The sequence below is a fragment of the Azolla caroliniana genome, unplaced genomic scaffold (genome assembly GCF_043228905.1).
Source record: "Azolla caroliniana isolate FFs.n. ecotype wild unplaced genomic scaffold, voAzoCaro1.0.p SCAF_2, whole genome shotgun sequence".
Classification (NCBI taxonomy): Eukaryota; Viridiplantae; Streptophyta; class Polypodiopsida; order Salviniales; family Salviniaceae; genus Azolla; species Azolla caroliniana.
This window is the reverse complement of record NW_028230437.1, coordinates 27,439,251-27,464,379: the sequence shown is the minus strand read 5'-3', so window position 1 is coordinate 27,464,379 and position 25,129 is coordinate 27,439,251. Positions and strand designations below refer to the sequence as shown.

The 25,129-nt window shown below is 38.5% G+C and overlaps 2 protein-coding genes and 1 non-coding gene across 3 annotated transcripts; 2 read left to right on the top strand and 1 right to left on the bottom strand.

The window, feature by feature from the left end:
• The first annotated feature begins 278 nt into the window (after nt 1-278).
• Nucleotides 279-350, top strand: TRNAC-GCA (transfer RNA cysteine (anticodon GCA)). Its single transcript has one exon. It is a non-coding gene; the product is annotated as a tRNA-Cys (tRNA).
• Nucleotides 351-2,390: 2,040 nt separating this feature from the next.
• On the top strand, nt 2,391-3,596 carry LOC147867979 (uncharacterized). Its single transcript, XM_087339640.1, has 2 exons — nt 2,391-2,475; nt 2,748-3,596. Exon 2 carries the CDS (start codon nt 2,896-2,898, stop codon nt 3,526-3,528), a length of 633 nt encoding a protein of 210 aa, XP_087195766.1. The 5' UTR covers nt 2,391-2,475; nt 2,748-2,895; the 3' UTR covers nt 3,529-3,596.
• Nucleotides 3,597-12,437: 8,841 nt separating this feature from the next.
• Nucleotides 12,438-13,950, bottom strand: LOC147867978 (uncharacterized). The gene has a single exon (XM_087315904.1). The coding sequence runs from the start codon at nt 13,771-13,773 to the stop codon at nt 12,889-12,891; it is 885 nt and encodes a 294-aa protein (XP_087172030.1). The 5' UTR covers nt 13,774-13,950; the 3' UTR covers nt 12,438-12,888.
• Between the last annotated feature and the right edge of the window lie 11,179 nt (nt 13,951-25,129).

Sequence of the window (25,129 nt, the reverse complement as noted above, 5' to 3'; positions counted from 1 at the left end):
AACCTCTCTCCACCCACAATTTTGGCTATCATTCTTATTTTATCCTCGTGTAGAGTTTGTTTATTCTGGTTTGCACACAATAATAAACTACAGTTTACATTTTCAGTTCTCTTTCGCTCCAATTGAAACGTATCATCAATCATTTCTTTGCTTTGGGAAATTTAAGAAACATAAGAATCATTTCTTCTGCTACACTGAGGTGTGAAAGGGCTTTCTGATGTGTCCATGTGTATTCATTCCTTTATTTCTAAAGTATTTTTAAATATATCAGCATCGAAGGGTGTATAGCTCAGTGGTAGAGCAATCGGCTGCAGTCCGATAGGTCATCAGTTCAATCCTGGTTGCGCCCTACCAAGTTTTTTCTCAATATTTTCTGTTGTTATTATAATTATAATCACACTCCATATGTGGTACCATCCATGATTGCTTCGTACATAATAAAGTCGTAGGGGATTACACTATGAATTCATCCATGTATGAGAGGTAAGTAATCAAATGTTATAGTTATCATATATCCCCTTCCATTTCACTGGAAGGGGGTTAACTTTAACCATTATAAACATATCTTTAAAGACTTTGAATCATTGAGTTCCTTCTTTCCTATACATTTTAAACAATAAGCAAGCAAAGGGATGTTCCTTTGCTTCTAGTCCACGTACATAAACAACAATAGAATAATGTGGAGATAATGAAGCGGTACTATAGCTCATCATCATTCCATATAGGAGCATGTTTCACTACTCATGCTTCACAAATTTTGAGAATAATATGATTGTACTTTGTAATATCTCTTCAACATATAAGTAATTTTCTGATCTAGGCCAGGAACACGAGCTCCTCAACGGAGTTTTGGCCATCTTTATAAACATGCTTGTTTTGCAACAACTTATGGTGACTATCAATAAGCTCATAAACATGCTTGTTTTGCAACAACTTATGGTGACTATCAATAAGCTCATAAACATGCTTGTTTTACCAACAACTTATGGTGACTGTCAATAATCTCAAAAACATGCTTGTTTTATCAACAACTTATGGTGAGAATCAATATGGGTTTGGGAATAAAAAATTTGAGATAACTTCGAGCAAAAAAGAATTGCAATTATGTAGCAATGAGTTCAATCAATGACTTGTTACCGCATAAAATGGTTTTGAATGGAAGCTCTTGGATTGGCCTCACTACATAAAGTTGATTGTACAATTATTTTTGGAGGATCCTATGTAGGATGTAGGGTTCCAAATACATATTTGGAAAGAAGAGAAAGGAATGCAAGACAATCATTATAGTGGAAATTGCAACAAAAATGTTTCACCACAAAACTACCATCCTAAAATTACCATGAGGGTGGGCATGAAGGAGCCAATGGTAAAGCTATATATGAACAATCCTTGTATATATTGGAAAAGAGGAATGAATTCATTACCAATGCACACTAGCAAATCATGCAAGGCACATCCCCTAAAATCTACCATTTCTTATTACCATCATTTTGTACATGTGTGAATGTTGCATTTGGGTTTTCATCATGCATTTACCAAAGACACCTCGTTTTCGTGATAATAGAGATACGCTACAAATCATAACATCTCCTATCATTTATATAGAATTACAGTTACTCTATGATCTTGTCATATGGACCATATTATAGCAATCAAAATTACGATGAAAACAATTCATTTGTTATCATCATAATGAAAATATTCATGAAATTGCAAGAAGAGTGTAGCCATTAGATTAGCCATGAGCCCCAAGACTAACATTTCCAAAAGACACATTGTCATTATGTGTGTGAATAGAGCTGATCATAGGAAAAAAGCAGCCTTTATCTATAACCTTGAATTGACAACTTCTACACATTAGATAGGGAATTAGACGACGAGAGAGAGAATAGACTAGATTTTTATTTTCCATAAACGAGGAGGCCAATTTCTATATATATGTATTACATATATATACATAATGTATACATACGTATGTATACATATACACATTTGTATGTATATATACATGCATATGTATATGTATATAGACGTAAATATTAATAGTTAGCGAGCCCGGAGTCGGGACAAAAGCAGACAAAAAGTAGAAAAGCTAAAAGCAGAAAGCAGAAAGTGCAAGAGAGCCCCAAAAATGATGGTATCAAGCAGATCCAAATTGGGATCCTTTTTTTTTATTATTACTATCGGGGCGTGAAAAATGAAAAAGAAAAGGATCCATTTGTGGCATTGCTGCTAAATTTAGAGAAGAAATGCGCATGGATTTTAGCCCCCCCTCCTCCTTCCTCTCTCTCTCTCTCTCTCTCTCTCTCTCTCTCTCTCTCTCTCTTCCTCCTCTGGAGGTTCTCTGTCTGTCTCTTCACTCAGATCCTTGTAACTCCTACATTCCCAATGTCTGTTCCTTCCTCCTCCCCCAAGCGGCCATGGCATGGCCCTTGTTCCTTTTCTGCAGACGGAAACGCTGGGAGGCTAGTCAAGGTAAAAACCATCCCTCTCCCTCTCCCTCTCCCCCTCTAAGCTGCCTTTCGTTTTTCTTCTCCCTCACCTTACGATAATAGTAATACTGTATAGTAATGGCGATGGCATTGAGATGGAAGCAGGAAACGTTTTGATAGATCATGATGCTTGATGATGATGGTGAACGTTAGATCTGTGTGTGTGTGTGTGTGTGTGCGCGCGCGCGCGTGTCCCTCTCCCTTTTGTTTTGAATCCAATCTGATGAAATTCTTGATTTGCTTTTCCTCCTTCAGCTTGAAGATCAAGAAGAGTCATGAGAGAGAGAGCTCACAGCTGAAACATGTAATGACCAGTCTTATGAGACCAAACAGAAAAGAAAAACTTGTTCTTCAATTCATACATTTTCTTGCTTGGTATTACTGTTTTGAGTTCAAATGAATCATGAGCATTGAGGTGGAAACAAGTCTTCGTGTCCGAACAGCAGCACGGAAGCACCTTCATGCAGTGCCATGGAGTATGAACACTGCTACAGAATGGCCAATCACAGATTTTGAGGACAACACTACAATGCAGGAAACAAGATCGTCTCCTGGCGATGCATATGAGCTCGGAAATCGCCTCCTAAGACACCATGCCAGTTACTGCGAGGAGGAGGACATCCGAGAATTCTCTTTAACACACTACACAAGCTTAAAAGACCTCATCTCGGCGAGTTCCTTGAAGAGAGGTAGCAGTACTCTGGAGGTGAACCATGACGAAGCTCCTCTTGTCTGGTTTGATATCTCTAAGGCGAGTTTCAAGAACAAGTTGCTGAATGAGGCTGCCAGAGCTTATTTGCTTCCTGTGGCGGCCCAACGATCTCAGAAAACATGCTTTTTCCGGCGGTATTGGTCCACTTTCACATGCCATAATCTCACCACTAACATGAAGATACGCCTCCATGATCACCTCGATGCTTGGCTCGATTTCTTCAGCGGAAATCGCATTGTCAAGGCCTTCCAATCCATCGGCCGGATCTTCAAAAACATGATGAGATTAGGCATCGAAAAGCCGAATCCACAGTACACACGATGACCCTCGGATTCTTGTTTTATTCATTCATTGACACTAGGTTGTGTACATATATATGACTGTGTTATCATCATGGTGTGTGTGTTTGGGGTGGGGGGGGAGGGCACAGAATATAAATGTTACTCAGGCTTACATTACAAACCATGAATAGAAGTTGCCTGATGGCCTGCCTGCCTAGTCTTTTTGTGATTTATGTATATGAACCCCATCATCTCAGAAAGAAAAGAGACGACTTGATGGCAGGAGAGTCAATTATTGAGTGCAGGATCAATACTAGATGCTCATTCAAATGAGATTCAGATCAATACTAGATTCTCACTCAAAGGAGAAGATCAATACTAAATTCTCAATTGAGACGGTCTTTTTTGCCTGTTAAAATCACAGCCTCGGCTCAAACCCCCCTCTCTAATTGGGGAATTTGTAAGTCTTGTACCGGAACACAAAATAAATGTACCTAGACCTCAGAGAATTCATTCATCTTGCAATTGTGTTTGATTTGATTTTGCTCGTTGAAAACCTTCGCAAGCATAGCTGTACCCAATGTGTTTCATTGGACAAACAAATCCTTTATTTGTCAATTTTAATGCAGAACGATGGAATTTAACAATTAGAAGTTGTTTGTTGCATATAATGTTGACATAAAGCATTTACCCTAACGATTGTCCTGATCTAATAACAACTTGTGTGTCTAAAATGTGTTGAATGATGGCGTGTTTACAATCCAACTAGTATGTAAGCTCTGCATTTTGAGTTTTTATTTCGTAATGCAAGCAATCTATCATAAAACATCATCTTAGAAAAGGTAAACTTAATCGAACAACGGAATTCTTCGATATCTGAAATAGGAAGCATTATGACAACATGAATGACGATTATTTGTAGCAATCTATTATAGATCATTATTTTAGAATTTAGCTTCATGGGAGAAGCTAGTTAGCAAACCAGGAATCTATTATATATCATTTATCTTGGGAGAAGCTAGTTAGCAAACCAGGAATCTATTATATATCATTTATCTTAGAATTTAGCTTCGTGGGAGAAGCTAGTTAGTAAGCCAGGAATCTGAAATGTGATTTAGTTCTAACTAACATGTGAGGTATGTGAGCCCTAACATCACAATACACTACTAAATGCATTACTTGTGAACATACAAAAATACATAGAGAGACACCAAAATCTCCCTCTTGTAAATTAGGACTAATGGTGGCATCGATCTACCCTCAAAGTCTCTCGAATTATCACTTGAAACTGAGCCGTTCCTTGTGGCATAGATCTATCTATCTATATGACAATCAAAACTGTCTCATATAACATCCATTAGTGGGTTGGATGGAGAAAAGGGTAGAGGAATGTTGAAGAAGTTCTACCAGCTCACATACATATCCGGGTGCGGTGTCCACGTAGTCATCCAAGCGGAAGACGGAAACATCTACGAATTCCATCTCAAAATGAACCCTCTCCTCCAAAAGACCATATTGCAAACCTCCCTCGTCAATTCGTCTCCAATGAAGAACTCTTTGTCTTCTTTTTGTCCTAACCTATCGGTATAACACTCCTCACATATTGACCACGACATTAATAAGCTCCCTACCAGTTATATTAGTCCTAGATTGGGCGAATGCAACCCTAGCAATTTCATGGGCCAATTTGAGACATCCTCACCACATGTAGGTGGACTAGTTCCTCCAGTAATGATGGCAGCGCATGATTCATTCAAAGATCACTGTGAATTAGAATTCGAACAATCCCCCATTTGCAAGATCTTTCTCTATGTGAACTCTCTCTCTAATTACCTCATGTTTTTATCGCCTTATATGAATCTTATCATCATGTTAACTAATATCATTATTAAGTAGACATTAAATTAGTGGTAATTTATCTCAAAAGCATGCCCATGCTATAGGAAGTCCTCACAACCATCACAAGTCAAGTCTCTGCCTCTGTCTCTCTCCATATAGGCTCCAATCTCTTGAAGTCATGAGGCAATTTTAATTGTATATATGTATTAGGGTTTGGGTGTCTACTTAGTAGGGCTTTGGGTCTAGACATGTCTCTAAGGGTTTAAATACGGGTGATTAAATTCTTCTTCATCATACATTTCATCTTCAATCAATTAATCACTACATATCTCGGTACAATTGTACATACATATAATCATAGGATTAATGGGGCTCGGGGATGTAAGGTAATTATTTGTGATTTTTGTGAATATAACCCCATATTTTGAATATTACTTTGTCTCATCCTAGACATTACTAAATGTGATCAACAACACAAAGAACAATTGGTTCAATATAGAGATGATGGACTGGAGCTACCTAATATTTCCCAGGACAACAGTATGCCAAGTACTAGCCTACCAACAAACCCTTCATTGAGTCTCTCGGGGGAGTCCTTAGCATATGGAACATGTTTCGGAGGAACTAATACAAGTTTCACTAGTTAAATGGACACAATCGAATCCTATTTTGGCTTCAATTCATTCAATGACTTTGTGAATCCTAGTGATTCTTTGCATTTCCATAGTTATGTAAAGGAGGAGATTCAAGGTGTCATATCTAAGCTTCCTTAATGTAAACCCTAGGTGTATTTCACAATATAAATTACTTGTACATATAATGTAGGATATTTTCATCTATTGATATACATACTACTACTGTCTAATGACTTACCTTTTTTTTTAGGACAAAATAAAATCAGGGCTTACATTGGTGGAACATCATAAAATGCTTGTGTAGCATGATTCTTATATTGGCTTTGAACTAGCAAGTTTGCTTGTGAGTGCACACTTGCTTCGATGTAGATAATGCCTCGTCGACCAATCACAAAGGCCCCACCCCACTTATTCATGTATTTATATGTTGTCTACGATGTATATACATAATGCCTCGATCACTCACACGGCCCATCTTTTCATCATAGGATGTAAGTATAGGGTTATAGAACAAATAATTCTATTGAATTTTAGATATTATAACAGATGGGTCAGCTAACTAGTCTTTGATGTCAAAGAGCGAATTATTCTATTTGTATTATAACCAATTTCAACCTAAAGGCCATATCCTTATATGCTGGTTTGCGATGTAAAGCATCTGAGGAACAATGTCTTTATAGTAAATGTTTTTCACAATTAGTGAGGCAATTCATTAAACGTTTATGCAATCATAATGGATTAACACCCATGGAGGATGCAACAATAATTTTGGAAGAGTTAAGACAAACATTAGGGAGGGGATCATTAGGCTTAGCTGCAACCTCATTCTGGAAGGTCATTGTACACTCACTCACAATGATGAGAATGAGGAAGGTATGCATAACAGATTGTTATTGCCTTATGCGTCTGGTCTGGTCTGGTCTGATCGCAACCGAACAGATATGAATCATATAAAGAACAAATTAGGAGAGATCACAAATTTGAAGCAGCAGAACGATCATATGATGGTATAAGAACACTTGTAGTAGTAGTGGTAGTAGTGGTAGTAGTAGTAGTAGAGGATAAACATTTTTGTGTAAGGGTGCCTCAAAGCAATGCAATTGGTAATGGGACTCTTTTGCTTTCTTTTATAGGGAGATTAGTTAAGGAAAAGAAAAGACAAAAAGCAAAGGAACTACTAATTACAAAGTGTTTTGTGTTGGGTTAACTACTAATCAAGTTCCCCATGATCACTGCATGCATGTCTTGTTGGTTCATGTAGAATCAGAATCATCAGAATCAGGCTCCTCACTATGATGATGGCGGCTCTCTACATGCTGGTCCTCATTGCCACAGACTTCTCCATCATGATGATCATGGGGCCCCTGGTGGCCACAAGGATGCATGTTGTTATAGTCGGCATCGTCCTCCTCATCATGGATGGCCGCATCGAATGCCGCGGACGATGCATGCATGGAGTTGTTGGAGGCATCCATGTACTCCTGCGAGGCCTGGGATGCGGTGAGGGTGAGAGTGTCGAGGAGGCGTTCGGCCGCCTCCGCCACATCCCGTAGAATGTCGAAATCGGGGGTTCCGACCGCAGCAGCCGCGGCCAGGTAGGCTGCGGCTGCATCTTCGGCCGCCTGCGCCGCCTGGGCCTCCGCAGTGGTAGCCGCCTCAGCCAACACCATGGACTTGGCGGTGGCCTCCGAGAAGTTGTCCAAGAGCAGGTCCAGCTTGGAGGCGTTGGGGAGGATGCCATCATGTTGTGGCGATGGCGATGGCGATGGCGATGGCGATGCTGATTGTTCTTGAGGTGGGGCTAACCCTAACGAAGCCATCCCTTTCCTGCTTTCTTTGGCGTTTTGCTTTCTGTCCCGTGTTATCTGTCTCTGTAACCTGTTTCTCTTTTCCTCGCACAGATCGATCGATCTCTGTCTCTGTCTCTCTGTGTTTTCTCCCTGCAGACAGACGCCTCCTACGAAAGGGTTCGTTCAAACTGCATAGAAAAATTGCTTGTTTTTAGTTATATTTCCTCACTTCTTTACTCTAATCATTAGTTTGTCCTGAATTTTCATTCTTTATTTTTCCATCTCCTCTCTTTGGGAAACCCTAAAATAAGAAATAGCACTAACATGTGTGTGTGTAATCAGTGTTGCCCAAAGTTCCTCTGATCCCGACCGAAAATTCTCCTTGCTTCTTATGTATGATCCTATGTATGTGTGTCGCAATTTGAATTCCTCAAATCCTCTGGCTTTAATGAGATTTTCCGATATCCATTTACTCGTCGTGGCACAACCCTATGGTATTCACCATGTTTTTATGCTCGACAATGACATATTCCTGTGATTGTTTGCTACTGACAGCGGAGACTATATTTGGTCAATGGTCACGTGGTCAATGATATGGCGGCGATCGTTGCTTCCTTACTGTTTCACATGGCCTCATTACATGGATGATGTTTTCTCGTGTGGTTAGTTATGAACCCAACACATTCAAAGAAGAGGGCCCATTTCGGTGGGAGAGATGAGGGACTCATTAAACATGCTTGTCCATACGAGCAACTAACAAGAACTAGACATAATGGGTGAGGCATCAATGTGAATGTTCAATTAGTGGCCAACCAATTGTCTTGATTCTTGAACTAAATTGTCTTCCTCATATAATTCGCATCCCCATAACAAAATAGGCTCCTTACATATACACACTTATAACACACGCACAAGTACAACATACACACTCTCGCTAGCCACCTTGTGTTTTCAACTTGATCATCACTTGTAAGCTAGGCCACCCCACACATGCCCCACCCACACTCTCATGTGACTCCCTCGTGCCACCTTCCACTAATATATAATATAACTTAAACTTTCTTAGAAGATGCAAATCCATCCAATCACATATATGTGACTTAAGGCTTTCTAAAGTTGCGTGTAAGAAGAGTTTTCAAATGAGAGAAATGAAAGTGATAGAGACAACACACAAGTTCATGGACAACTTCATTTTAGATTTAACTCAAAATGGGGCATCGATTATAAGATAGTGTACATACAACAAGTGTTTTGTACAACTTGAATGAGAATGAGAGGCAATTTAATAAATGAGATAACGAGAAGAGGAGGAGAAATAATGAACAAATCTATAATGCATAGGAAACACTTAATGGGAGAGGTTCCCTAGTAAATAGTAAGAGAAAGGAGAGAAATTAATAAGGGAGTTATACAAGTGGAGAGAATCAACATAATGCCTACGAATGCTATCTTTGCAATATGCAAGCTAGATTACATACTAATCGAAACATGTGCCCAAGTACAAAGCATTTGCATTTGTTAGAATTGATTCCTATCCATTGTTGAACACCACTATGTGTGCTTTTGGTTGTTTATGTACTAGAAAGCTCTTAGATGAATATAAAGCCAAACTAAATCAAACAATATAGAATGTGAAGTTCTTGAATTGTGCACTCATCTTGATAGCACGAAACAACAATCCCGAAGTTCTTGAATCGTTGGACTTCATCTTGATCACACGAAACACTCGAGTCTCTAAGTAGGAGGGGGCAGGCATGTATGATAGTTGCTCTTAGTTTCCATGTGCAAAAGGATTTCTTGGGGTCCATTTTAGTGCTTCACGAACTCTTACCCACGTGCGTGTTTGTGTATACACACATAAGTTATAACCAAAATGTCATCAAACAACCTTGCATCATAGGGTGTGCATTGGTGGAGGTGAAGAAAATGAATGAAAATTGACTCATACAATGAATGAAAGCATGTTGTTATTGGGAACCATTGGATGAGAATGTTGATGAAGCACTGACTAAATATGCATTGTTTCAATCCTATTATTACATATTGTTTGAGAGTGCTCCACTACATACTACAAGTCGATTTCTTCCTTCATCAACGAGGAGCAAAGCTCCCCCAAGCCGAAGGGGCATTGCCAAACTTCGCGGTTGCACTATGGCGTCTAGCATTTTGTTGATATAGACAATGTGTTTTAAAGAATTATGTGAAGGAAAGGTGCAACCATTATATGCTTCTTGGTTGGTTTGCTTGCTTTCTTTACTAGCTCCTTATGACAACAATATGCATGGTTTGACGTTCTTTTGTAAGGTCACATTGTACGTCATGGAAGTATGGCTTGCCACAATCCTCCTATAAGTTGAACTAGGTGAATCCCACAAAAATGGCACTACTTTTTAGATTGAATGTTCACAATTAACTCTCTGGTGAATCTTTTGTTCTTTTCTTGGAACCTTATTCACAAACCTCACTTTCGAGGACATTTATTGTTAATGCAAAGTGTATATTTCACCATGGGAGTTTTGTTATGCTTTTTGGGCCCACATGTAGGATAGTGTCATTCAACAAAACACCATTAGGTAGTGTTATTAGGTAATGATGTTCATGCTCATTGGATTGTGCAAACATAGGAAGTCATATTTGTTTCTTTATGTTTGAATAGTTATGTAGTGTTTTAAAATGATTCCATAATGTGCACAATGTAATGCTTTCTACAGTTGATTAACCTTCCTCTGTATTAATCTCTCTCATGCCTTGTGTGAAGAATTGTTCTTGTACGGTACCATACATTGCTTTCTAAAGGTTTCTCTACAAGGGTTTCCCATTGTTTTGAAAATCGTGGTTTTGTAAGTTACTCTACATCGCATGATAACAAAATATTGAAAGTAATTGGATTTTTCTATAGTTGTGTTGGCTTCTTTCTAAGTTCCATTGGGTTGCTCGAAGTTGTATTGCAAAGCTAATATTCTTAGGATGAAGCCCAACCAACCTTTTATAGCTTACAATAACTTTGTACAAGTACTAGGAAACTTTTTGCTTGGAATAACTTGAGGTGGTGTCTTGCTTATAATATATATGTTCTCCTAATTTAGCTAAATGATGGTCCTAATATAGTGTTTTTTATTAATCTTTTGTTAGTATTGTGGTTATATCGTTGGAGTCATGCAAAAGTTTGGTTTCAATAGCTACAACTTTTAGACTTGACGACTAGTCATGAACCTTTGGTTACTCCGTGGGTTTTAATTATCAACGAAGAAGCCAAATAAAAGAATACAATCTCTCTTAGAAAAACGTGGACAAGTTTTTCCATGGTTTTTAGTAGCATTCTTTTTCCTTTATTGAATAGGAGCAAATCGAGGTGTCCTCTTTTCTTGTTCCGTGTTCCACTAAAATGATGTATCGCTATAAAGTAAAAAACTTCAACATTGACAAATCTAATATTCCAAGAATCTATGTTTGAACAATCAGTTGAATTGGCACAATGAACAAGATAATTACATATACAACACTATGTGATACACCATTCCATAAGTAAAAGCAATGCATCACATTGTATAATAATACGCACGTAACATCTACTTCATATTGCCGTTCATTCCCCCAATCTTTTACAATTTGCTTCCTTACATTTAGCTTATAGACAACGTTCAACCCAATTTTCATCATTTATAAAATCACTCCTTTCTACACATCCCACCCTTGCTAATTCCCTTACCAAACCTAATTGTGATATATATCAAATGGAAGTTTTTATTCATTAATATCTTTGCACATCATTGCTCCTGGTGCTATTACTGTGGCAATAAACTCATGAATTCTAGAGATATGTCCTACTCTAGGAATGTCAAGCTTGAACTGAATAGAGTCTTCATGGAATCTAGGAATGTCAAGCTTGAACAGAATAGAGTCGTCATGGAATCGATTCCATGAACCACAAACAATGGTTATACAAGTCTAATTGCTAATGCAATGGCATACATACAAAGAAGTTCTTACAATCGATCTAAGTTCTCAAATATATTGTCCCAACCTTTCCCACGTAGATTGCCACTATTGCCAATGATCTTTCTATGCCCTAAGCCAATCATCCATCATGTTATCTTGCATTTTAATGAATAACAACTTTTGTGACCACCATAAGCTTGTCAAGAATAACAGCTTTTGTCAAGACAAAAATAGTCGAGAAAAAAGTTAACATCAAGTAAAGATGCAAAATAGCTTTTATGAGAGGGAAAGAAGAATCATTTTAAGAAAGAATGATTACAAAATCATGGAATTAATACCTGCTAAATCCAAACAAACAAACATAACAAATGATGACGGTTAAACGATGGCACTCAATCAAATGAAATTAACCGTCTTCTCTTGGCTTATATTGTCTACAAGAAGACTGGCATAGATCTCCAGGTTAAACGCTCTAGGTTTACGCTCCCCATACTCAACCCACATATTAAAAAGACCATACCATACCATTGCCAACAATCTCTGCACAATCTCCATTCACCAATAATTGTATCTGAAATTCACAATTTGAACATGATTAATTATGTGACACACAAACATCTACCATGTAACTAAAGCACACAAACTATGTTAAAACATTAAGCATCACCATGTATTAATCAACCATTATGTCAGACCTAAGGAATCAGTTCAAATATAACATCATATAATTTGTTAAAGAATACAAAATATCAAGACAAATTTGGAAGCACCACAGTTGAACATTTGACAAAAAGATTTGTCTATTACATAGATAAAACATGTAGAGTTGAGTACTCTTAACATTATCCCCATCTCTAGATTGTGCATCTATTACATATATAAAACATGTAGATGAGTACTCTCTTAACATTATCCTGTTCTCTAGATTGTGTACCCAAGCAGTTCTTCCTCGAGCCTGGTTCATTCTCGAAACCTATTGTGTTCCAATTACGAGAATATGAACCCACCCTAGCATGACCATTCTCATCCAACAACCTCAGAATCTCTAGAGCTGTCACCAATTGATTTTGCCATATAAAACACACCTTACAATGATCCTCAATGATACTTCTTCTCCTCCTCCCCCATCAAAAAAAAAAAACCTTAGCTGCTGCTTTCACCACTATAATTTTCCACACCTCCTAGAAACGCTGAGATTCATCAAAGTTTCCAAATCTTGGGTGCTTTCACCACCGGATTTGCCTTAGCTATGGCTTCTTTGGCTGCCGTTCTATAATCGAATCTACAATTATGCTTATCCGAGTAGCGATGCAAAGCGCAAAAGAGATCACCACATCTGCACTTGAACCCGAGGAGGCCGAGCTTCTTTCGACAACAAAGGCAGCGAGCAGGGCCAGGCTTTTGTGGGGGGATGCCCGATCGAACATCAGGCTTTTGTGGCAAAAAGCCAGTATCAGAAGAAGCCTTCAACTCGGACGATGAATTTGTAAGACTATGCCCTTGAGACACTGTATTGAAGGGATCCGGAGCGCTACATGCATCATGTGCTTGTGGCACATGGGCAATGTCATCAAAGGATGAGGAATCCCCGTCATAATAACTCAAACCAGAACTAGAAGCTGTGGTACCTGAGGTTTCTGAACATTCAGAGCACAGAATGTCCGCCCTGACATCTGGCTCTTGCGGCAGGGGCCCAAACATGTTGTTATCAGATGAAGGCTTCCCACAAAAGCTAACCTCGAAGGATGGAACTGTGATGCCATGTGAACTGCAGGCCGAGATGTCTAGGGAAGTAGACAAACATTCTGATCTTCTAAGAAACTCCTGTGAGGAGCCAAAGATTAAAGATGATGGAAGACCGGCGGTATCATCACTCCCCAGATTCTTCACCCTCTTCTCTTCATCCGAAGAAGATGAGAAATCATTCTTCATCTTCATCATCTTCCCATTCATGCTCTTATTCTTCTCCGAGGGCGTGCAAATGACATTGAGATCTGCATAGACCACAGGACCTTCTGCTGTAGAAGATTGTTGGCATCTAGCTTCAGATTCTTGATGATCTCGGTTCACGCCTTCTCGAGCCATAGACCAAAATCCAAATCCAAACCCTAACCCGTCAATCCAAATGGAAGAATCTGCAAGAAAGAAGATGGAGATGATAAGGAAGGTAAGAAGAGGGAAGGGAGGATTAGGGAGATCTATCTAATCTATAGCCTTGACAAGACGGTGAAGGAAGGTCGGCTATGGTGGAGAGAAAAAGGGGTGAGGGAAATGGAAGGGGCAATTAAGGGGGAAAAAGGGGGCCTTTGACTGCGTCCTCATGCTTCTCTGATTAAACCACCGCCTTTTGCATGCATGCCATGTTGTAGAGAGAGAGGGAGACAGACAGACAGAAACAGAGGAGGCAGAAGGGATTATAGTGAAAGAGGGAGGAAGGGGTATTAACTAGATATAGAGATAGATATGTACATACATATTATGTAGATATAATCTTTCGATAGAGATAGAGATAGATATAGAGACAGATATACACATATATACATACATACATATTACATAGATTAATGATGTCCACGGCAGTTCGAATACAATGAACCCGTAGGCTTCTTCCGAATACGAGGGTCTAGGGGACAGGAGGCATGTCTTGTGTGTGTGTGTGTCAGACAGAGAGAGATAGACAGATAGATTCTCTACCGATAGTGTGTGTGTTCCTACTTCAGATTTGGTGACAAACTTTGTCCTATCCCTAGTAGAACGGATTTAGCGTTGCAACTATGCATTAACCATCAAACAGTTGCCACTGCGAAAAGGGATTGGGGCCTATTCTCAAACATTTGATACATGCAGGAGGCATTCGACACTTCATTTTGTTAAGGTATGGGCCTTGGCAATCTCATCCCACTTAATTCTTAACTTGGGTGGTCTGTCTATTGAATTTTGTCACCGTTGAAGACTTTAACCCATTATTGTGACATGTGAATGTTATGTGTAATACACTGTGTGGAGAAAACTCGTCTAACAAAAAATTATGAATGAACAAAGAGGAGAAGCAACCTTTGGTGCTGCCATTTTTAGCATAGGAAAAATAAACAAAAAAGACACTTTCAGTGGAAGATGGACACATTTTTCCTGTGTCGATTTTCTATTTTATTCAGAGTGGAAGAGTAAAGGGGTGGGCAGTATGTACCAAGTCATATGTGTAACGCGTTTCCCTTCACTCAAAGCATCCATGACACATCAAACTAAAGTGGTACCATAACATGAATGGGGTGTACCTACTCTCTGTGCTACAAATTATATATGTGATAATTGATTGCTTCACCACATAGACAAATGTTACCCATGAATAGGTTGGCATGGTTAAGTGAGCCTTCAAACTATGGTTAGCTAGTTCCCCATTATCTTTCAATCAGAGGTATACTTCGTTTTTGTGTTTACTACATAATTTATAGAAGGAAAAGGAAAAACAAATTGCCATTTATGTACGACATAGAATATGATATTTTTATTAATGAAAGAGACTAGATTGAGACCTTTTGGAATGCTACGCTTCCATATCCATTCTTAATCACATTTTTCCTCTAGTGTTATTCGTTCGATGGAGTTGCTCAGTGGAGTTGGGGTGTTGTCTAACTAAGAGGTTCTTATTACCTAAGTACTTGGAAATCTAAAACATTGTTTAAAAATGGTTAAGATTCTAGTGTTTCAGTCTTAAGAGTGAAAACTTCATAATAGTACAACGTGGAGATGGAAGCATAATGATCATATTAATGGAAGCATGGAACACTAGGTTGAGACACATATGTGAAGGGATATCTAAACCAAAAGGGACCAAGGTCCAAGAGGTTGATAATCTAACTTGTCACACTTGGTATATCTCATTTGGGAAGAGATAACGAATGGTTTAAAAGGGTGATAATCTAATTGTCACATGGCCTTATGGTATTCCCAAAAGTTTGATGTCTCCAGTGAGGAATCGAGGCAACGATGATATGTAATGAACTTATGTGAGGTTGGTCACCATGTTGTCATGTGTATACAAAACCCAATAAGCTTTATGGTGATTCAAACCCATGACCTCCTCAAAGAAGACATACAACCCCATCCATTAGGATACATCATATTGTATATATTAAATAATAAATTCTATTATATCAATAAGAAATACATATAATAATATTATTGAAATGTCGCCACCTTGCATAGGCTAACGCATGATTGCCAAGGGGCATGCTTGCATGAATGCCAAGTGGCGATCATGCGTGCCTATGAGGTGGCGAGCATGCATGTATCCAAACCATGCTATATAAACATGTATTTGACTATTGATGAACCGTTATGGTTCAACGCTAGTCTTCGGCATATTCTTGTAAACATTGCTCTCGTTGTTAATACATTATCAAATTCTTCTTATCTCTCTCATATCTTTCGCTTCTCATTCTCTTCTTCATTTTAAAACTCGTTCCTAACTTTGGGCCTAATAGTATGAACCAGAATTTTCCTACCTTCTCTCTTTCTTCCTTGCTCTCTCTCTCTCTCTCTCCCTCTCCCTCTCTTTCTGTGTCTCTTTCACTCTCTCCTCCTTCCTTCCTTCTCCTTGAAAATCTTGCCAAACGTTATCCTCTCCATGGAGTCAGTTAGCAAGCAAGAGTATGTTCGAGTCGTCTCTGAACTAGAGCATCTCGCAAATAAGTTTGTGGCGTTAGAACAAGAGAATCAACGATTGCTTGGAGATTTGCAACAAGTAAGCATAGAAAAGGCACAACAATATGATGAGTTATCGACACGTGTATTGCAACTCGAAACAACATTGCGGTCTCTTCATCAACAAGCTTCAATGCAACAAACCTCTCCCAAAGAACCGAAGATTTGTTTGCCTGGGAAGTTCGATGGTAATCAATCACAGTTTCAAGGGGTTTCTAAACCAAGTATGTCTAGTAATTCATATGCACCCTAATAGGTATCCGACTGATGCAGCTCAAGTTGGACTAGTTAGGACCCTCTTAACAGGAACTGCATTAGCGTGGTTTGCACCACTTCTAGAAAAGAAGTCTCCTCTTCTCCAAGACTTCGAAGGTTTTATTAGGGAATTTCCAGCAAACTTTGGAGACACTGATTGTGTTAGAACATCGATTAACAAGATTTGAAGACTTCGTCAAGGGGACCGTCTTGCCTCTGCCTATGGCACAGATTTCCGCCTCCTAGCTTGTGATATTCCGTGGGATGAAGAAATCTTAATGGATCAATTTCGCTATGGACTAAGAAATGATGTAAAGGATTTGCTATTAACTTTTCATGAAGATCCAAGATCACTTACAGAAGCGATAAGTCGTGCAGTGCGATGTGACAACTGCTTATTCGAGCGACGTTCGGAGCGTCAATTAATGTCACGACCAAGAACAGATTGAACATATGCTTCGGTAGTAGCCTCGACACCTACGAGCACTACCCAAACTTCACACATGATTCCATCAGGTGGTCCAAGTCCAATGGAGATCGATATAACATGTCGTCGAGGGCCTTTATCTGAAGTTGAGAAGCAAAGACGTCGAGCAAACCGTCTATGTTTGTATTGTGGTGGTCCAGGACACATCGCGATCACATGCCCACATAGGCCAAAACGACAAGTAAATCAAGTAAGTATTAGTGAGAATCTTCATTTTAATTCTCTAGTTAGATCGTCTAGCCCTAGTAGTCCCACATGTCATGGGCAGTCCAATAGTTTTGAAGTCTCGAGTCAACTTTATGAAATATTAAACGATTAAGTCCAACCAAAATCAGAGCCATTTGGTTGGACAATCCTGAATATGTAAAGTCAATCCCAAGTAGTGGTTCCATTTTATCGAATCACATTAGCAAAGTTTTTTTAGCACAAGTTGAGCTTAGCACTTCTAGGTGTCGTCGAGTTCTTGCCTCTGCTCTCTTAGATTTAGGAGCCAACTCTTGTTTTATGGACAAAGTATTTGCTTTATCCGAGAAAATCATATTGAAAAACCTCCCTTGCCATGCATCTGTTGTAGTCATTGATGGTCGCCCTATTTCATCCGGGAATATAGTTGAAGAATTTGAGCCAATTCGAGTAGTTCTTGGTAGCTTTGTTTGTATGATTTCCTTCAATACAATTAGTAGCCTTGAGCATTCGGTTATCCTTGGTTTGAACTCCACAATCCTAAAATTGACTGGAGAAATCGAACAATCAATGATTTCCAACAGAAACCTGAATCCAACTACCTTGTTACTACCAACCAAGATTCAAAGCCTCACCAAATCTCGCCCATCTCTCTACAAAAATTACGAGAAGACGGGCAAACAAATGAAATGTTTGTCTTTGCAGTAATAGCAAACCCATCCTCTAGCTCACAAGGGGCAAGTACTCCCCTCCCTACCAAGTACTTGGATTTTGAAGACATCTTCAACAAAGCTAAAGATAGTTCTCTCCCAAACCATCGGCCTTATGATTCTCCTATCGATCTACAACCTGGGAAAGAGCCACCATGGGGCCCAATATATAATCTATCACCTTCCGAACTCAAGGCCCTTCGAGAGCATATAGACGAGCACTTAGAAAATGGATTCATTCGACATTCTAAAAGCCCTGTTGGTGCACCCATCTTCTTTGTCAAGAAGAAAGATGGATCTCTACGACTGGTCATGGACTATCGAGGTCTAAACAAAATCACAGTTCGAAATAGATATGTTCTACCCTTGATTTCGAGTTTACTAGAGCGTCTTAGTGGAGCGAAAGTTTTCACGAAGCTAGATCTTCGAGGTGCATATAACCTTGTTCGGATACGTCCAGGAGATGAATGGAAGACAACATTTTGTACTCGATACGGACATTTCGAGTACACAGTTATGCCTTTTGTTCTCACGAATGCGCCCGCAGTTTTTCAACACATGGCGAATGATATTTTCCGCGATTTTTTGGATTCATTCACCATAGTATATCTTGATGACATCTTGATCTACTCGAAAACTCAAGAAGAGCATGCCATACATGTCCGCCAAGTCTTCCAACAATTACGAGAATATGGGCTCTATGCCAAAGTTGAGAAATGTAGCTTTGATCAAAACCACGTGGAGTTTCTGGGGTATATGGTTTCACAACAAGGTATATCTATGGATCCGTCTAAGGTTCAGACAATTCTAAACTAGCAACCACCTCGTTCAGTGCGTGATGTTCAATGTTTCTTAGGATTTGCGAATTTTTACCGCAAATTTATCAAGAATTATTCAAACATTGTGATGCCTCTCATAGAGCTTACACGAAAGAACAAGTCATTCACATGGAGTTCTAGTGCAACCAAAGCTTTTGAAAGCCTAAAGAGCGCATTCACTTCTGCTCCAATTCTACTTCATGCTGACCTAGAAAAACCGTTTATCATCGAGACGGATGTGTTTGATTTTGCACTAGGAAGTATCTTGTCACAGATAGGAGATGATGGGAAGCTACATCCAATTGCTTTCCATTCACGCAAATTCGAAGCTGCAGAGATCAATTACGAGATTCATGACAAAGAGCTTCTAGCCATTATAGACTTATTTGAACATTGGATACATTTCTTAGAAGGTTCTCCCCACCAAATCATTGTTTACAATGATCATAAAAACCTCACATACTTTCAAAGTGCTAGAGTCTTGAGTCGTCGCCAAGCTCGTTGGGCACAGTTTCTAACGCGTTTTGACTTCGTCATCACATATCACCCAGGAGTACAACAAGGAAAGGCAGATGCTCTCTCACGACGATCTTATTTGGCTCCACAACCAGGAGAGCCCACATTTGATCAACAAAAACAAATCGTCTTGGGGCCTAATCGGTTACGACTATTAACTATTAATGTCTCTCAAGCATTTGAAGATTCAAATCTTCTTGATGCAATCCAAACAACTATCATTTCTGATGAATTTTCTCAAGATGTATTGAATCATATAATTTCAGATCGCGCTTCTTCTTCAAGCTCCATGAATCCTCGTAAAGATTATAACCAGTTTAAATGGGATAATGGTTTACTTTTTCGCAACACTCTTTTGTATGTCCCAAATGGTTCGTCTCGACTTCAAGTAATGCAATATTGTCACGACAACCCAATGGCCGGGCACTTTGGAATCCACAAAACTTTGGAGCTAGTTTCTCGAAACTATTGGTGGCCTCACCTTCGAGAGTTTATTGAAGATTATGTTCGTAGTTGTGATGTGTGTTGTCGGTCAAAGATTCCACGACATCGACCATATGGGTTGTTACAACCATTGCCAATTCCTATTGGTCCATGGAAATCCATCTCGATGGTTTTTATTACAAATATTCCAATTTCGAAGAGTTTTGATGCTATTCTCACTATAGTAGATTGATTCACAAAGATGGCGCATTTTCTTCCATGCACGAAAACCATCAACAGTAAAGAAACTGTAGACATCGTTATGAAAGAAGTATTTCGGCTTCACGGTCTTCCGAATGACATCATTAGTGATCGTGGCCCACAATTCATCTCAAAATTCTAGAAACACTTGCTTGAGATGCTCAAAATTTCCTATAAACTTTCGTCAAGCTATCATCCACAAAGTGACGGTCAAACCGAGCAGACGAGTCAAACATTAGAGCAATATCTTCGGTGTTTCATCAATTACCAACAGGATGATTGGGTGGATTTTTTGCACTTTGTAGAGTTTGCATACAATAATTTAGTTCATTCCTCAACATGGTATATTCCGTTTTTTGCAAAGATAGGATATCATCCTTGTTGGACAATGATGGAACATCCAGAAATCTCGAAAAATCATGTTGTTGAAGATCGTCTGCGTCAACTCCAAGATGTGCATGTTGCACTTTCTCAACATTTGCAAACTGCTCAAGCCACACACAAAAAAACCGCAGATCGTCACCGTCTTGACTCTTCACCAAAGGAACCGAAGTTTCGAATTGGGGATCGTGTATGGTTAATACGACGTAATGTGAAGACTACTAAACCTTGTGACAAGCTGGATTATCAACGACTTGGTCCATTTATTATCTCCAATCAGATTAATGATGTTGCATTCCGCCTTGATGTACCTCCATAGATGCATCTACATCCGGCATTTCATGTCTCATTGTTGGAACCCTACATTGGTAGTTCCATTCCAAATCGGGTTGTTCTACCCCCACCTCCAGTTCAACTTGTTGATGGCCCAGAATTTGAAGTCAAAGCTATTTTGGACTCCAAGATAATATCTCGTGGATTGGTTAGGATATACACCAAATGATCGTACTTGGGAGCCAACTAAGAACCTTGATAATGCCTCTGACTTGGTGGCTGAATTTCATTGCCAATATCCATATAAGCCAAGTACTCGTCGTCAAAGGAGGAGGATGGTGTCATGTGTATAATATCTCGTGGATTGGTTAGGATATACACCAAATGATCGTACTTGGGAGCCAACTGAGAACCTTGATAATGCCTCTGACTTGGTGGCTGAATTTCATTGCCAATATCCATATAAGCCAAGTACTCGTCGTCAAAGGAGGGGGATGGTGTCATGTGTATACAAAACCCAATAAGCTTTATGGTGATTTGAACCCACGACCTCCTCAAAGAAGGCATACAACCCCATCCATTAGGATACATCATATTGTATATATTAAATAATAAATTCTATTATATCAATAGGAAATACATATAATAATATTATTGAAATGTCGCCACCTTGCATAGGCTAACGCATGATTGCCAAGGGGCATGCTTGCATGAATGCCAAGTGGCAATCATGCGTGCCTATGATGTGGCGAGCATGCATGTATCCAAACCATGCTATATAAACATGTATTTGACTATTGATGAACCATTATGGTTCAACGCCAGTCTTCGGCATATTCTTGTAAACATTGCTCTCATTGTTAATACATTATCAAATTCTTCTTATCTCTCTCATATCTTTCGCGATCTCATTCTCTTCTTCATTTTAAAACTCGTTCCTAACTTTGGGCCTGACACATGCAAATGGCAAGGAATCTCACTTCGAATATTGTAGAATTGAATGTGATTATCATAACAACATTAATAGACCCTAAACCGTAAACCGGTTTAATGAGGGGGATGATTTGTGTTTGATACCTAATTGCCCTATTGATATATGATGAAACATAAGAGATAAGATTGTGACATATAATCCATACACTCATTTGGATTGACATTTTGTCTTGATAGCTCAAGCAGACTTTGGTAGAGATTGTGAGTATATTGAGAACAAATGCTTCCAAATTTTGAGATGTGCAAGCCATAATCATGGATAATGTTATCTAGAAAACCATGACACTTGAATACTTCTTACATAACCAAATTTGTTGTTTCCTTACTATTGAGTAAAAGGAAATGTGGCATCTTAGCAAATCAATTCACCGTTTTGAAAATGACATCCTAACCTTTGAGGATGAAGGATTTGTAATTAAACAAGCCTAAATGTGAAATAGAAGGGCGATACAAAAGAGAGTGCAAAAGAATAAATTAGGGAAATGTCCCAAAACACCAAGTGTGGCTTAAATTTATGTAATTATAGGTCATAATATTACTAGCCTTCTTTGTAAAATCCACTCTTGCCTTATTGCCTTTGATACTATAATTTGGTAATTGTGGGCGCTTAATCATCTAGTTTATTTGAAATTGGAATTTTCTACTTAAATATTATTGAGCTCTAAGAACATTAGAATCACATGCACACGACTTAAGACTCCATCTCATTATGTATGTGACCGTCCTCAAATGTTTCCTAATGAAATTTGCATACACTTCTTGTTTAGGACCCCCATGCTTTTGGCTCAACACACACACACACACAACAACAACAACAATATTTTCATAATTGTGGAATATTTTATGAAGTAGAAGTTTTGATACACCCACCTAACTATAGAAATGTTGATTGGGTAGACAATTTAGTGGATTGATGATCTACATTAAGCTTTGAATTTTACTCTAAAAGTGGTGCCACCTCTTAGGGCATTAAGGAGAAACCTATCATGGCATTGCCTAGCATGAAGGAGCATTACAATTATTGCAAGTGAACCCATTCCTAAAAGGGTTCAATGAATTCAAGTAGATATTTATGAAAATCTCAACAATATACAATTGGTACAAAATCTAATATTCCAGTTCCACATGCAACACATTGAGGTGCATAATCACTATCCAGAGAGGGCTCATCAACTTGTAAGGAATATCAACATAGAATGAGCTCGAGACAAATGGAGAATTGGCCTAGAAAGAGCTAGTGGATTTTGGCACAACATCGAACTAGAAAATGGTTGGAGCATTGATATAGAACGAGTTGTTAGTCATTGTTGCACGTAGGTTTCAGAATAAGTCAAACTACAACATAAATTAGATGATAATGACTATGGTGATATGTAATATTAGACTATTTTGTATAAGGCCTTTGGCCACTCACTGTAATTCTAATACCAATGAAGAATATATTTTCATGAAAAAAAAATAGAGGACCATGATGGAGGGCATGCAAAACGGAAGGGCATGAACAAACATGGTGGATCAATAAAGGATCATAAACAAATCAATGGATAGTTGGAAGAGGTTGAGTGAGTTCAATTAGGAGGATCTAGATAGATGAAAACTTAGGAGGGGAATAAAATGCGTAAAGTCAGGATAAGTGAGGAGGTTAGACGCAACCCAATGGCTCAAGGTGAGAGAGATGAGGAACATAGGGGAATCAAAGAGAGTTGCGGAGCAAAGAGACAAATGGTTGGACAAAACCACGAAGCTAGATAGGAAAGTAATGAATTAACATCACCATGACTTACATTTGTCTATTTGAGATTATGTGTGGGGAGCTCCCATCCCCTTATATATTATACATTACAATGCAATAATTATATGTGCAGACTCTAAGGACTTTATAGTTGGACAAGTCTCAAGATTGTTCGATGTCACGAAGAAATTTACAATACAATACAATCCCTCAATCTTACAATCAATACAATCTCTCAACCACACAAACTTACAACCCACCTCTTGATGATCATAACATCAACATTGGCATGGTATGTGGAACTATCATATTGTTTTGGACAACAAGAGCAAGGTTTAATCAATTGGTTGAGAAAAGTAGTTTTAAGGTCAGTGAATATTCTCAAATAGTAGGGAATTAGGAGAACGCATTTAACAAGGCATTTCGTCTTAGCACGAGTTCAAAGCATTGTCATTCCATATCACATAAAACATTATAGTTATCACAATCCAATTAAATTACTATTATATCTACAAATAGCTAGATTATAAATTCACAAAGTTATCTCCTTTCATTCTCATGCACATTAAAACATAGTCATACATATTAACAAGGCTTTATAAGTTTAGTTTCCACGACTCAATGGACCAAAATATTACATTTTCACTTTATTAATCACAATAGAGATTTAACATTGTTCTATTTAATAATGATTAAAGAATTTGCACATTGCAGAGTGATGAAATGCATCTAAAAACAAGGCTTTCATAATCACTTCTATCTCCTTCTCACAACCCAAGGGTTGAAAACGGAAGTGTTGCTTGTTATGTTAATCATAAGACAAAATGCTAATATACTATTTTTAATCTTGAGATAATACCTAAGAATTGTTTGTGCCTACAATTAGTTCTATGAAAATGGATTCCCTTTATAGAAATTCTCAAAACCACAAGTTCAAAATTTTGAAAGTTCATATTGAAATGCTCAAATTTTGGATAAAAAAATGGGACCATACGCAACAATTCTAGAGTTCAACTATTGCCCCCAGTTTTCTACACGTGATGGTTGCACTAATTTCCTATTTACCAAATACGTCCAATTGACTTATTGTGAACAAAAGTACTTGCTTTATGGAACATAGAGTCAAGGTGGACTTGTTTATAAGTGTTTGATATTGGGAGCTTCTACATGCATGCCAGTTAAGGATACATAAAGCAATGTCATGCTTCAATGCAAGTTCCTTTGCTAGCACAACCTATATGATTTTTGAGGGAACTCCAGTACTCCATTATTGTAATCAATTGTATGACATAACAAGACAATACATTCTTGATCACACCACGAAAACAATACTACAATTTAGTTCACTATGGTGTCATATATGGTGTGGGGGTAAAGCTTATGGAATGTGTTCAAATATCAAGGCAATAAGCTTCGTGAAATATTAACTGAAAAATGCCACCATATTTTTCAAAGTTTAGTTCATGTGCACTAACTAGTATTTGGTTAGTTTTTACAACATTGACATCGTCATGTACAATGCCATATTTTACGCAATTTATACATAGAGTGAAAGCATAACATTGCCGTTTAAGGGAACGCTAACAATGAATAAACATGTGAAGAGTGAATGAAGGCTAGAGTTTAACTTACTACCTAGCCATTTATGCCCCTGGTTGAGGTGAGGGCCATGCATCCTCGAACTCCTACCACATACATTGGTTTC